This window comes from Coregonus clupeaformis, chromosome 23 (genome assembly GCF_020615455.1).
Source record: "Coregonus clupeaformis isolate EN_2021a chromosome 23, ASM2061545v1, whole genome shotgun sequence".
NCBI lineage: Eukaryota > Metazoa > Chordata > Actinopteri > Salmoniformes > Salmonidae > Coregonus > Coregonus clupeaformis.
In genome coordinates this window covers 20,064,099-20,080,215 of record NC_059214.1, presented here as the reverse complement: position 1 = coordinate 20,080,215, position 16,117 = coordinate 20,064,099, and the positions used below count along the sequence as shown (strand labels likewise).

Below are 16,117 nucleotides of genomic sequence, written 5' to 3'. Positions count from 1 at the left end.
TTTATGCATTTCAAAACTCTGCGGGATTACCCATCATACCCCCCAACCTTTCCGTCTGTCCTGGCATATTTAACCCCTGCTAGCACCCATGAACACAGAACACAATACCGGGTCGTTCCAATAAATTAAACACTGAATTGCAACACAATCAGATACAGTAGACAATGTTATTTGCAGTAAAAATGTCCAGTAATTGAAGTGCAGTTCATAACATACAACTCACAATCCCATCACAATTAAACAGGACAAAACAACATATAACGTAACATATATCATACTAAATGGAGTGACGCAAAGAAACGTTCCAGATTATACGAATTGCCTTGCAGGCCAGGTTGCACAAAAAGTAAGCAAGTGTAACTTGATACTTCTCTACAAGCTTGAAACCTTTTCAGGCAGGATCTCAGAGTCCTCTTTCAGGTAAAACGTGAGGGTTGTGTATGACGTAATGCATGAGTAAATATAAACACCTGTCTAGGGAGAGCGCGTGGACTAGATGAGCACACCACACACACCTAAAGGACAGCGATGAAGACGAGCGAGGAAGCAATATGCAGTAACGGTACCATTTCAGTGAGCAGCAGGTAGGATATGTTACAATAAACAATTTTTAGGGAACACTTCCGTATGCTAATTGTAGGATTTGGACAGATAAAGACTATAGCTAGCCTACTGTGTAAATATGTTCATGTCGAGATGGTTACTTTGTGTCCTCGACCTATACATAGCGTTTTTTTGGCCTTATGGAATGTCCTTCTATTATGTTGACTGAATCTTCAGACAGTCGATATCTGTGCCAGCAAAGGTAAAACACGTGCAGCCTACCTGTCTTGTCTATGTCGTTGAGGTTGAAGTGAAATAATGTAGCCGACCCTGTTGCATCTTCAAATATGAATTGGAAAGTTATGCAAAACGATAACTAAAGCATGTAGGTCTGTAACCCTCCATTATACATTCATAATTCAACATATTTCCCTTTGTAACCCTTTTCATCTAATTTAGTTTAGTTTACTTTGTGGCATTATGGACATAACAAATAGGCTACTATAGCTCTTTATTTCACACTGACGTCTGTAAAATGTCAGTAGGCCTACTGTTCTGTAAAATGCGTAGAAAAACCGTCACTTCAACACTTCTGCTACTGCCATCTGGCGTCAGTCGTGGGAAGTGACTGAGTCATGGTTTGACATTGAAATCCATATTGGCTACCGCACGTCAGCGTTTTTAGTCATGAATCTTGTTCTGGAGGCAGCTATGCAAAGTGGTCTAGCTGGCACAGACACGAAGTCATAAAATCAGATTTTAAACCTAACCATAACCTCAACCACATTGCTAACCCTAATGCCTAACCCTAACCTTAAATGATGACAAAAAAGCTACATTTTGTTTTCATACTTTTTTCCAATATAGCCAATTTTGAAAGTTTGAAAGAAGCATGATAAACGTGGTGCATAGCCAGTAGGAATTAAATCATTTGGAGAGAAAAAAATAATTTTGCTTCCAAACCCAGAGTAGGTTAGAAATTCATTGCTGGTTATTGCCTCATGTAAAATTCAGCAAGAAAGGGTGTGTATTTTTAGTAGTTGATAAGGAGACCTCTAAAATATCCACTTATCTCCTCCTGCAATACACTCAGAGGCTAAAACCTCTTTAGTCCTAGAGCTTTTAGTACATACTCTGGGAGCAGGCTATGCTGTACAGATATAGCTCCTTTTGTCTACACGGTTCAATAATTTTCTCCTAGAGTTGTGAAGTGTGTTTGCTCGTCGGGTGCATGCTAATGTTACATTATGCGATATCTCTATCTTTTGTATGCCTGAGTTCATGCAGTGTAATATGAGGGCATGTGAACCTGGTATTAACTGAGAACTTTACAGATGCTAGTTTGCTTAACTGATGGATTTTGTAAAATAAAATAATACTAATTTAACAGAAACTATCGCTAAATATACTGTTTATGTATCATTACTTTAACAGACAGTATTTGTACTTTTTGAAGAAAACACCATTGACATGCTATTCAAGTAAATTCTACATGGATTATTAAAGTAGGATTACTGTTTAAAGAAAGAATAGTCTACATTGGTTAGAATTTATTTTGCCTCATTTGGCAAATCTGTTATCAATGTTCGTCAGTAAATCTGGAATCACAGAAGCTAGCAGCCTTTTTCATGCTTTGAGAAGGGATTTGTAAAGCAATTAAGTTGCTTATACACATTAGGCCTATTAGCTGCTAGACTTAGGAATATATCATTATCAGTTATTATTGTGTATTCTTCACTTTTAAGTTTCACTTTTTCAGGTAATAATAATCATATACTAAGAAAATACTTTCAGGCCTTTCATCTACTAATTTGGATGTATTTTCAGAATTTCCTGTGAAACTATATCTGGGAAAAATAAAATGTAACTGACTTATTCAGTAATAATGGTCAACATTGACAAATCACCAATGAGATCTAACTGATCACAGAGGTCCAGTATTTAGATTATACCCAGGAGGCATGACAATACTCATGACATCATTGGTACTGAATGTCTTCTGACAGATTAATTTTTTCATTCTTCATCTGCCATGACTTGGGACAGAATTCAACAGAGGTAGACACAAGTGGTGGAAAATCCATCAAAAGTCTTCGTTATAAATAATAATACATTGAATTTATGAAGCGTGTTTCGTTTAAAAACAATCTCAAAGTGCTACAGTGAGTGGTGGTATGTGATATGTAAATTGCAGACAATAATGTGTAGGGATTCTGATGATCTCTCTGCCCCCTCTCTCTCTCACTCTCTCTCGCTCCCTCCCCCTCTCTCTCTTTGTGTCTCCCATCCCACCCTTCCACCCCAGTAGTTACTTTACTTTAATGCGGCCTACCTAGACATGACTGATTTGGAAGTAGGTAACATTATATCACATAATATTATATTATATTTCACATGAAATGAGACCTAACTGTAATCTGCCTGTTGGACCTAGCATTGGATTCTTCTGCTTTTAGCTTCGGCACTTTTTGAGTTGGAGCAAAACAACCAAGTTACATAAAACTGTTTTGTCACAGGGTTTTGTCTATTGTTAATCCAGCAGCATGAGGTGTTTTGGCTGCTCAGTCATGCACATAATGGCTCATACAACAGTTCTCTCCAATCAACTAAATTGTCTTGGTTTTTGTGAATCAGAGCATTTTGTTCAAACCAGGACTCCATGAAATGATAGATTGCAGTATTATAGCTTTCCTCTTATCTGCGTCAACAGAAGATGAAGCAATAGAAAAGAAAGGCAGTTTGCTATTTCCATTCTGGGATGTCCCCCATTAGAGCAGCTGATGTAGTAAGTTGTGCTGTAAAGGTCAAATGAGTGAGTTGGTGTGTGACGTGTGCTGTGTTTCTAATGCGCAATTATGTTTCTACGTGACCGTCTAAGAATAACTGTTTCTGCACTTTCCATAAGCGCAGAGCCCCTTGCATGTGTGGCTGGAAATAGATGTGGGGAGTATGCTGCTCTGAAGACAAATAATTCATGATGATGATGAGGATAATGTTTTCTCAATTACTTCATATCCTAGCTATAACATTGTCTAGGGGCTAGATCATATATTGATGTCAGTCACACTCTATGAGCCCAGACCTGTTCCTGTTTTTTCAGCTACAACAATAACCACACAACCTTGACGAAAGACACCTAAGCTTTGTTTGTCTTTGCGAGCGTGTGTCATAAGTTCTCTTTTCCTTACGAAACCAGCTGTGACACTGTAAACACCATGTTGCTGTACCTGCCCAACTCATCTCCGTACGAGCAGCTAACCTACTGTCACATGGGTTGGAGCTCACCTGTACTCCCCATGACACTCATGAACGTCAGGTGAGGTGAGTGGGACTAGGATATTCAGTAAGAACAATGAAATAGGAAATTAGTAGCATATACTACAGGTTTGTGATGACAGTACATAACAGTGTTGAGCTAGCTATGCTAAACTCCTTAGCTCCAAATACATAATAATATGCCATTTAGCAGACGCTTTTATCCAAAGCGACTTACAGTCATGCGTGCATACATTTTTGTGTATGGGTGGTCCCGGGGATCGAACCCACTACCTTGGCGTTACAAGCGCTGTGCTCTACCAGCTGAGCTACAGAGGACCACAAGGACTACATACTGATGAGACTAAACTGTTATTCTTAACCTGGGATGTAGGCTAGACAAGGCAGACTGTTCCAACAAGGTCAGTCCAGTGCTGTGGACTGTCTTCGTGTTGGATCGAGAACTGAGAGGGGATCACTTTCAGTGGGGCTGCTGAAGGCATGAGAATGCAATATGACCTCTGGGAGACAGAGCACTAATGGCTTTGTTTCAGTGCATGTATGTGCAATGAGAGGAACGACTTAGGTCATAGTTAAGGAATGAAACGGGTGCCACAGCTGATTGGCCTGTTCGCTTTACATTAACTCATAAGTGCTCAACATCTCTTACTCAACCATTACTCCTCATACATAATGCACACAGAGAGAATTTACCTAGGATTTCACCAGCTATTGTCTTGTTTTGGGACTGACTCATGGTGGCAAGACTGGGAGAGGTGGCACTGACTACTAAAATAGCATTGTCTCTCATCTTCTACTAATGTAATTAGAAAGCATTTGCATTGACTGATAGAAGAAGAATGTGTTTCAGACCAGGGTTATTTTTGGACAGCTCATGCTGCTCGGCCTAAGTGTCCTTGTCTCAGACTTTGCCACTGAAGGACCCCAGTTCGATTGTTTGACTAGTCTCTCTCTTACTCTGTCGTTCTGTCTTTCTTTCTCTCTCTGTATGTGTCATATCTCTCTCTCTCTCTCTCTCTCTCTCTCTCTCTCTCTCTCTCTCTCTCTCTGTCTCTCTCTCTTGCACACACACACATATACACTACGCTAAATCACTATAGTGCTGCTTAATGCATCGGTTGAATAAGCATGGGACTATTCACATTCACCTTTACAGAGACTTTAGCAGTAGCATGTCACTTCTGTCTTTTATTTGATGGTTTCCTGTTTTGTTTGTGTCATGCTTTGTCAGTGGTGCTCTCCAGAGAGGGGGCCTTTCATATGATGGTGTGTCTAAGTGAAAATGTAACCCAAGCCAGGTGGAGCTGTGTTTTTGTGACAGTGCTCTTAGCTCAGGCTCCTTTACACTGGGAGTGCATTACTGGAGGCACACAGCTCCCGTTCATACAGAGCTGTCTGATTTCCATTTAATTGCTAGCGGCTGCTTAAACAACTGAGTCTGTGTCCCAAATGGTACCCTAGTTCTTTTATAGTGCACTAATTTTTACCAGGGGCCATAGGGCTCTGGTCAAAAGTAGTGCACTATATAGGAAATAGGGTGCCATTTGGAATGCAGCCTGAGACACAGAAGCCTCTTCAGTGTGAGACTGAAGCCATGTTCTGGGAATAGATGCTCAGTGTCCTTCTCAAGTAAACCCTTTAGAGCCTGTTTTGTTGTACACCGTGAAAAGACACAATGATGATCAAATCAAATCAAATGTTATTTGTCACATGCACCGAATACAACAGGTGTAGACCTTACAGTGAAATGCTTACTTACAAGCCCTTAACCAACAATGCAGTTTTAAGAAAAATAAGTGTAAGTAGGAAATAGATGTGACTAAACATAGATCGTACCATTTTCACTATTTTCAGAGTTTTATCTGATGGCTCTCGCGTTGACTTAAGAATCCAATAATTGAGTAATAAGAACTCAGAACATACTCCATATTTACTCAGAACAAGTGATATTCAGGTAGAGTGGGACTTTTAATGGCATTTGCCATTTACATTTTTTTGCAATTTAAGTAGCACTTTGAAAAGTTGCTCCTGTACAGATAAAGGCCACTTTTCCGATTTGAAGCACATAACATTAATTATCACCCACAACAGCCATTAACAAATTAATTTTCAATGTCTACTTCTAATAAAGTAGAAATAGTCATCATTGGAGTTGGGCAATTCCACGGAAGCAGAATGGATGCCAAACAAAAAGATGTCTGCAGAAAGAATGGGGTATCAAGCTATGATATTACACATTGAATTTGAAAAAGCTATTTTGATTATTGAACTACAGTAAGTGAAGTGGATTAACACCCGATAACTAAATGACATCATTTGTCCTTGATCTGTATTATACAGAAATGCATACTAATGAATGGTTATGTATCCTGAATAGGTAAACAAAGGTAGAAAAATGTAATATCATCATTCGCATGATTCTGTATTATTATTCTAATGAGCTCCGCCCCCAAACAAGAAATCCGGACCAAATCTGTACCAATCATAGAAATCTATGTTTCATAAGTTTGGACATCACAGTACAGCACAGTAGGGCACATCACAGTAGAGTAGAGTACAGTAAAGTGCAGTACAATACAGTAAATTATACTTTACTCTATGTGCTCTACTATACTGTACTAAACTCTACTGTACAGTACTGTATTGTACTGACCTCTACTTTTCTTTACTGTACCGTACTGTGCTGTCTAAACTTGTGAAACAGACGTCTATGATTGGTTCAGATTTGGACTGACCAAATTTCAACTACTTTTTAACGTCCATGGACGTCCAGTGTCGCAGTGCTCAGTGGGTGAGAGGGCTGGTTACAGTAAATGGAAAGAGAGGGGTCTCATGGGTAGGTGTCAGTAAGAGCCAGGAGAGGTGACATTAACTGGAGGGTGAGAGAAGATAGACAGGGAGAGAGAGAGGGAGGGGTTGTCCAGACTGTTTTTACACTCTTGCTTTGACCACCACGTTACAGAAAGAGAAAAAACATTAAGCTGAACATAACAGAATACCAGTGGAAGGGAGGACCTTAGCAGGTTACCCAACTGTGGTTTGTGACTACTATGAATTCCCATTGTAGCCAATTCCGTTGCAGTCATTCTGTTACAGATCATTTGGTCATTCTGTTACCGATTTGGTAACAGAATTACACGTTTTAATAACTTAATAATCATACACCAAATTGTTATCATTAAAAAAACTAACTAATTGGTAGGTCTACCTTTACTTGTTACTTCTGTGGAATTTCATTATCCTCCCTCATGAGGGAGAGAAATGTGAAAATATATTAAAGATATGTGGGTTTTTGGTAACAGAATGACAAGACACTAGGCAATATTTCTTAAACTTACAGAAGGCAAATCATTTCTGCAAAACTAAATATAAATTTTGATATTAGTTGGCAGGGGACTTTACTTAAACATTATTGTGTTTTGATGTATTTACAGTGCATTCGGAAGGTATTCAGACCCCTTGACTTTTCCACATTTTGTTACGTTACAGCCTTATTTTAAAATTGATGAAATTCTTTTTATCCCTCATCAATCTACACACAATACCCCATAATGACAAAGCGAAAAGAGGTTTTTAGAAATATTTGCGAATCCCCCCCCCCAAAAAAAAATTTTAAGTGGATAAAATGTACATAAGTATTCAGACCCTTTGCTATGAGACTCGAAATTGAGCTCAGGTGCATCCTGTTTCCATTGATCATCCTATCCTTGAGATGTTTCTGCAAATTGATTGGAATCCAGCTGTGGTAAATTCAATTGATTGGACATGATTTGGAAAGGCACACACCTGTCTATATAAGGTTCCACAGTTGAGGTCGAGCCATGAGGTCGAAGGAATTGTCCGTAGAGCTCCGAGACAGGATTGTGTCAAGGCACAGATCTGGGGAAGGGTACCAAAACATTTCTGCAGCATTGAAGGTCCCGAAGAACACAGTGGCCTCCATCATTCTTCAATGGAAGAAGTTTGGAACCACCAAGACTCTTCCTAGAGCTGGCCGCCCGGCCAAACTGAGCAATCGGGGAAGAAGGGCCTTGGTCAGGGAGGTGACCAAGAACCCGATGGTCACTCTGACAGAGCTCCAGAGTTCCTCTATGGAGATGGGAGAACCTTCTAGAAGGACAACCATCTCTGCAGCACTCCACCAATCAGGCCTTATGGTAGAGTGGTCAGACGGAAGCCACTCCTCAGTAAAAGGCACATGACAGCCCGATTGGAGTTTGCCAAAAGGCACCTAAAGGACTCTCAGACCATGAGAAACAAGATTCTCTGGTCTGATAAAACCAAGATTGAACTCTTTGGCCTGAATGCCAAGTGTCACGTCTGGAGGAAACCTGGCACAATCCCTATGGTGAAGCATGGTGGTGGCAGCATCATGTTGTGGCGATGTTTTTCAGCAGCAGGGACTGGGAGACTAGACAGGATCGAGGGAAAGATGAATGGAGCAAAGTGCAGAGAGGTCCTTCATGAAAACCTGCTCCAGAGCACTCAGGACCTCAGACTGGGGCGAAGGTTCACCTTCCAACAGGACAACGACCCTAAGAACACAGCCAAGACAATGCTGGAGTGGCTTTGGGACAAGTCTCTGAATGTCCTTGAGTGGTCCAGCCAGAGCCCAGACTTGAACCCGAACTAACATCTCTGGAGAGACCTGAAAATAGCTGTGCAGCGATGCTCCCCATCCAACCTAACAGAGCTTGAGAGGATCTGCAGAGAAGAATGGGAGAAACTCTCCAAATACAGGTGTGCCAAGCTTGTAGCGTCATACCCAAGAATACTCAAGGCTGTAATTGCTGCCAAAGGTGCTTCAACAAAGTACTGAGTAAAGGGTCTGAATACTTATGTAAATGTGATATTTCATTTTTTAATTTTTTTATAAATTTGCACACACAAAAGCAGTTTTTGCTTTGTCATTATGGAGTATTGTGTGTAGATTGAAGAGGGTGAAAAAACCTTTCAATTCATTTTAGAATAAGGCTGTAACGTAACAAAATGTAGAAAAAGTCAAGGGGTCTGAATACTTTCTGAATGCACTGTATAATACCTTTTTAATACTTATTTTGCTAAATGTTTTCTAAGACCCGTTTTCCATCTGTTTGACCAGCAATCAAGCCTTTGCTTATTCCACATTTTTAGGATGGATAATGGTAGAAAAATGTATGCATGCCTTAATTTCCCCAAAATATAGACTCAACTTTCATTTGACACCCAATTTGATGTGCTCCTATGAACTTCACTTTAGTGCTCATGGGGCTTTTTACATGGGAATGCCCAGTTAGAAACATTTGCTAAGTTTAGTGTTGACCGAAGTTCTGTCATCTAGATTTCAGCAAGCTAAGTAAACTGGTACTGCGACCAGATGTTACCTTAATCACATGCAGGCAGTCATTATCTACAGTAGCCTCTCAGCCCTAGCCCAGTCTCTGTTACACATTACCTTTCAGATAGATGTTATCACGTCAACCATCCCCCACATATTGCCTGGCTGGCTGTCACAGAATGACATAGCCTACCACACCACAGCCCACCACACCACAACTGAGTCACTGTCTGGGATACTCTCCACTTCGACATGCATCCAGTCCAGCACAGGGCTCAGTTTAAAGTGCAGTCGGGACCTCAGTGTGAAGTCTGTGACAAAGGAACGGTTGGTCTTACAGTCTGGCAGACCTCCAGGACTCATTACAGAGATAAGTTGCATACCAACAACGAACAACCCTTTGTGTAAGTGTGCTTTGTGTGCAGGTCTGTTTTCCAGGTAGTGGGAGAGAATAAAAAATAAAAAATAAAAAACATGGAAAATTAACATCTAAACCCAGACCAGAAAAAAAAGCCCAGACGACAGGGAGAGAGACAAATTTGTGGATTTTAATACGCCACTGTGTCAAAGTTAAGAGGGCTCATTTGGGAGTCATTGCGTTAAAAATAACTTTATTGTGGTGGATCATGTTTTGGTAGGAGGGTTCATTTTGCCCCACTGGGCCAGCCTCATGGGCAGCAGATGAGCCTTGCGGCGAAGTTTGTGTCTGCTGTGTGCTGTGATCAGACAGAGCCCAGCCAGCTCTCGCTCCCTCTCTCACTTTGCTCTGCTCTGCTACTGCCCTGCACACTCTACACTCCAGTCCAACAGCTCGTCTCTTTTCTCTGCTCCAGATGATGCCTTGGATATAGCCGGCCCCCATGAGTGATATGAATAACACACTGGAAGACATACACACCTCTGGCTGCCTCGGAGAGAAAGCAGAGATTTTTGGGAGTAGGAAGGGTAATGTGAGTGGCTTTTCCAGCCCATCCCTCATCCCTTTGCATGCTCCTTTACAACCACCAAATGCCCAGCTCTCCAAGACTGCTGTCTGCAAAGGAAATAGGTATGGTTTATTTCTCCTTTGGAATGGCTGGTGTGAATGAGTGTGATTTAATGTATTTATTTTTTTGTCATTATATTTTTCAATTAACTGTCTAAAACACAAACCTCATAAATGTGTTAGGAATATAAATCCCAGCATTTTATCCAAGGGCCTCAGCATATCTATCTTAGTTTATACTGTAAGTCACTACTTGAAGTTAATCTTTAACATATGTGATTAGTTAGCTCATACAATGTGCTCTCCTACAGAGGAATAGTACAGCCTTTGTGTTCGCAGCAGCAGGGCACAGAGGTCCCATTTAAAACAAGCTGTAGACTTTGTACCTGTAAACACTTGTGGTGAACACACAACTGTCAACGAGAGGATAGTTTTACCCAATTTTGATAGTACACTGAAAGAACTGGACTCGAATCAAGCACCTGTTACTTTGCTGCTTGTAATTAGTAACTTAGTAACTGCTGTGTGTTTACAGAGCAGTAAGGAAATGTCAATGTGAGCCACCTTTTACCATTCAAGGCCTTCACACATAAACTGTGTTAAATCTCAATTTCATATCTTCTCATGCTACTACTGGAGAATGTGTTGACGCTTTTGTCAGCCCGGTCATTCCCACACGGACAGGGTTGTTTTTTTCTGCTTGATTTTGATGTGAACGGATTAAACGGACACGCTTGCTGCGCTTTGAGAAGTAAACAACATAACAGCCATCATGGCCCCTCTCTCATACAGACACTATCAGAAATCCATGTCAGATTAACATAAGGATTATACACTGTATTTCAGTTGTGGATTCACTATGCAATGCATGAATGGGGAAACACGGGTATACAGATTGTAGCCTATACAGAATGTATAGATGGTGTATCGCCAAACACTGTCTTGATTAATGTCACGTTTAATGGGCTTAATGCAAACTTGGAGAGAGCTAGGCTCCAAAGTGCTATTTCTAAGCGGCCTCCTATGAAGTGAAGGGTGCATTGTTATCTATTGTTTTATCAAATATCTGTTTGTCCCTCTGCTGGGTGTGTCGTCTGACTGGCTGAGGGGGCGCAACATAGTCGCAGGCATGGCCAGTGTCACTGTCTGTCAGCCATGTCTGTCTGTCTGAGAGTATCACCTGTTCAGTCATACTGATCCCCTCGAATGTACAGAAGACACATTGTCCTTAACAAAGACCCTAACAATAGAGAGGAGGTATAGAACACAAGCTGGCCATACTCAAGCTTCAGTTTGGGTATAGACTGTAAAATCTGATATCTCAGGTAGAGGCTAAGGAGATCCCATGACTCTCTCGGTAGGCTCCAGTCAGACAGCCCTCCAGCAATCTAATATACAATCCCAATGACATTAGCATGGCTGCCTCTGTTTTATATACTTCTTCTTTCCCTTTCTCCAGGAAGAGTAAAGAGGGAGAGGAGTCTCTGCTGGCTGCCCCAGTTCCAAACCCTTTCCCAGAACTCATTCCCTCAACCGTCTCATCCCTCGTCTCTGATTGTTTATTACCCTGGACCAAAAGCGGCCCAACTCAAGTGAGCAGATATTTTATTACAGTCTATGTTCTCTATATATTATATTATAGAGAACATAATTTCCCCGTTATGTTTTCCAGTTGAAAATCTCAGGCATTACATGTAATTCTAAATAGTATGACACTGCCAGAAAGAAAAACAAGCCGCAAGACACGTGTAAATTAAAATTCACCCTTAGCTCGATCATGTTTGGCGTGCACTAAGCGTCTGATACTGCAGGGCGTGAGGACGCAGAACCAGTTGTGCAAGTATGAAAATGAGGATAAATGAGGGGATGAGAATGCCTTGTCAGCACACTCTACAGGGAATCCACACAACGTGTGATTGTGAGATCCTGACTTTACATAGATTCTGCATCAGCACTAGTGTTACAATGAACGGCACACCTGGTCTAATGGCTAATGTCAAAATTAATGCACTACATTCGGAATAGGGTGACATTTGGGACGAAGCCATAGAAAGTTGGAGAGAGTGGTGTCTGAATGTGGGGGAGAGGAGAGCTGGCTCTGGATCAGCGTTCACTCCTTACTGGATCCCTGGCTCTGTTCGGTTCTGCTTCATCTGATCACATGGAATTCCTGTGCTTAAATGAATAACTCTTCAGTACCTTAACTTGTCCCTATACCTATGTAACTACACAGTAATAACTGTAGTAACAACATTGTAGTTACATATATAGAAACTGCGATGCAATTACATAGTAAGAGTTTATCATTTTCGGTTGGTTATCGGTATAGGTTATTTGTGGCTGTCTCCCACCTAGAGCAGAGAAGAGAGAATTAACGTTTAGGTTTTGGGATTAGGTTTATTATTTCACCTTACAGCAGATGAATTGTATACACTAGTTATTGTACAGGATATTACCTTAACTAACTTAAAGTAAGTTTAAAAAAAAGTAATACTTTTTTGGGAGGGGATTCGATTCAGCCTGCACTGCGGAAAACCATACAACATGGTCACACAACTGCTGTTGCTGTTCCTGATCTACAGACTAATTGTAATTAGTGAAGTAAAAACAAAACTAATCTCATTTTGATTTGAATGAAAACATTTACATTTTATCATTGTAGGTCAGGAGCAATGTTATTTTTATACTGCACGGATTTGATTCGATTTGTGCCAATGTTGAATCTGTACTGTATGATATATGAGCTTTTACAGAACCCATGCTCGGTGCCATTTACTAAACTGGGAGCACATTCATTATGTTCCAAGCTAGCAATTATGGTTATGCTTTAAGAAATGACTGAACGTCAAAACGGAAAGCCTGCTATACATTATCCCCAAGACTGTCAAGTCAGGCTGGCTGTGGCTCGTTCGATGACCACACCACCCATTCCCTGGAGGCGATTGGTTCCCTGCAGGTGTTAATTACACTCACTGGGTATCTCTGGCTGGGGGAGGGGAGGGGATGAGGCAAGGGGGGGTTAGCCCAACTCAGACCTCTGACTCATTGTAAAGCCTGAAATTACAGAGCTCAGTGCTAACCAAAGAATATCAGCAGCATTAGACTTCGCTCCTCAGCTTTAAATAATGAGTTGCTTTCAGAATGTATTTGTCATTCTCCAGTTGTCTCCGGCGCCAGTGCGATTTAGAATATTTTGTGATTTGCTAAAGGGAGGTAATCAGATTGTTGTTTGTTCTTCTGTATATAGTCTGATAAGATGATTGTAGAGCTTGATTATCTTCCCCAAAGAAACTAAAGTGTCAGTCTTCACTTGATACGGCAGTCTCAAATGAGCCCTTTATACCCGATCCCCTTTCCACTTGACCCAGGATTCACATTGGAAAATTAGAGAGTGATTGCATTTCTCTAATGATCCCCTCACTCTATTGTTTGAAAAAGTCCAGGGGATTAGCATGGATTTGGCATTCTCTTTTGATTGTCGAAAGTGAAATAGTTCGATTTCTCAGCAGTGAAGAAGTATGTAGAATGACACCTTGGTGACCGCGGGCTGGAACAGTGTGGCTCCTTGTTAGCCTGTCTCAATGTCCTCCTTATGTAACACAATGATGAGAGCTGCATTCTCACCTGATTAGGCTGACAGGCTTTCACTCAGCCTTTTGAGCTGTGCCATTGTCGAGACAAAGGGAATATGTCAAACTGGCCAGCTGTTTATGTGTCACAATCCCCCAGTCGCAGGGTCATGACCCATCTTCAACAGCACTTGAGAAACCAGTGAAATCACTGCCCTATCTCCCCCCCACCCCCCAACCCCCATAAATGGGTGTGACAAGTCTGTCTATTGAATCCCCCAGTCTGTCTTTGAGGGTAGTCTGTCTCTAGGCAAAATGGCTTACTCTCAACATTTAAAGTGGGGCTGAACTTCCTGATTTAGCCTCGGTTTCAATTCTCCTCATTAGGTAATGCGACTGTGAACGAGATTTGGGTCTTGGAGGCTTTGATGTGGGTGTCTGTTGTGTGTGTGTTCGAATGGGGGAACTTTCACTCGGCCAAAACAGTGCACAGTTACAGTCAACCTTCTAGATAATTTGAAACAGTCTAATCAGAGGGGTATACTACGATTGATGCTAGATCTAGTCAGGGTTTTCTAAAGCTAGCCAGCTTCAGTTACCTTCACATTCCAGCTCAGGCTTCATCCGTACTACGATGGTGGATATTGCTCGTCCGCTTTCCGCTAACTCTAGCGGTCTTGTAACTGCGCGTGTACATGTCACACGTTGCTAGTCAAATGCCAAACTCTTAATTGAGACAATGCTAAAACATCAATCCATTAGGGTCATTCCATGTCATTTCAGCAAGCCATGACACCCACCATCTGATATAGAGAACCTATATTATATACTCGTTATTGGGGTGTGATTGACGTGGGGTGTGGGGGGTCCGTGGGTGGCTTTTGACAATTTCTTTGGATTCTTCATGTCTAACTCATTGTTAGAAAAAAGTTTGGTCCAAATCGGATGTTATGTACTATATTTATTGAATATTATTTTAATCCTATAAATTCAAACGGCCAATTTGGGTGCAATAAACTAGCTTAATTTCTCAGAGATCAAATTATATTTCATCAAAATAATGTTGCAGGAATGCTAATCTTATCTGTTTCTAACAGAAACAATTTCAGAACAATCTGAGATGGTTGGTGTTTCTTGTGCTTTTTGAGGTGGAATGACCCATGGGCGAGTCAGTGCAAATTCTTGCAAACTCAGCAGGCTATGGTGTAAAATATGCTTGTTATTACTTATTGTTAATGCCGTCTTTGGTGTGCTTTGGTGTGCTTATCAATGCACAAGCACCTTTTTTCTCACTCCTATCGATAAAATAATTGTATTTAGTCATACACACGTTTTACTGTGCGTGAAGTTTCAAATGCATTCTGTCATTACTAAATGTGTAATGTGATAGGTTTTTTAACATTATAATTTTTTAACACAAAAAAAAACATGTGATGTAGCCCTTTCCTGCAGTCAAATGACCTAGTGGCCTCATGGGTGGAATGTTATTAATATCTTTCATAATTTCATAATTATTATTTTCTTTTTTTACAGAAAATACTGTGTTTCTATTTCAAACTGTTGTGTTATATATTTCAGTCTTCTGTTATGTATATAAAGTGTAATATTGGGATGCAAACCCAAAATGTAATACATTTCAACTCTGTATCTGACATGGTACAGGTGTCTTATTTTTTTAAAGCCCATAACCATGTGTGTGAGGTGTATACTTTTGTTTCAAAGTAGATTTGTTTAAGACTACCAAGAAACACTCTGTGTGACCCTGATTTAGCCCACTGCAGTAAAAGGTTAATAGAATATTGAATCAGTCGTCTTCCTCAAATGAAAGGGATGATGACACAATCTTTGCGTGAGGGAGGGTATCTGATTTCATTGGTCCTCACCTCTGAGTTAGCCAGCCCTGAGTTAGTCTGCCCAGGAGCAGGTTAGTTCTAAAGGATTCATTGCCATAGAGATTTACGTGGCTAAAAGGTGAGCCACTACCGTGGTACTGGTTATCCGGAGTTGAACTCAGAGTTGACCAAAGTTACCTCGCTAACTCCGCAAACCACATATGTACAGTGCCTTCAGAAAGTATTTACACCCTTTGACTTTTTCAAAATGTTGTTGTTACAGCCTGAATTTAAAATGAATTAAAATGAGATTTTGTCTCACTGGCCTACACACAATATTCCATAATGTGAAAGTGGAATTATGTTTTTAGAATTGTATTGAAATTAATTAAAAATGAAAAGCTGAAATAGCTTTAGTCAATAAATATTCAACCCCTTTGTTATGGCTAGCCTAAACAAGTCACATAATAAGTTGCATGGACTCATTCTGTGTGCAATAATAGTGTTTAACATTATTTTTGAATGACTACCTCATCTCTGTACCCCACACATACAATTATCTGTAAGGTCCCTCAGTCGAGCAGTGAATTTCCAA

At 40.6% G+C, this 16,117-nt stretch overlaps 1 protein-coding gene across 2 annotated transcripts in view; it reads left to right on the top strand.

Annotated features, from left to right (window-relative positions):
• The first annotated feature begins 9,344 nt into the window (after positions 1–9,344).
• The window catches only part of LOC121536817 (growth factor receptor-bound protein 14), a 49,667-nt gene continuing 42,894 nt past the window's right edge, over positions 9,345–16,117 (top strand). For both annotated transcript variants that reach the window (XM_041844391.2, XM_045206571.1), the window contains exons 1-3: positions 9,345–9,540; positions 9,970–10,184; positions 11,581–11,713. In XM_041844391.2, coding sequence (XP_041700325.1) covers positions 9,997–10,184; positions 11,581–11,713 — 321 coding nt within the window. In that variant the 5' untranslated portion in view covers positions 9,345–9,540; positions 9,970–9,996. The remainder of the gene's footprint in view (positions 9,541–9,969; positions 10,185–11,580; positions 11,714–16,117) is intronic.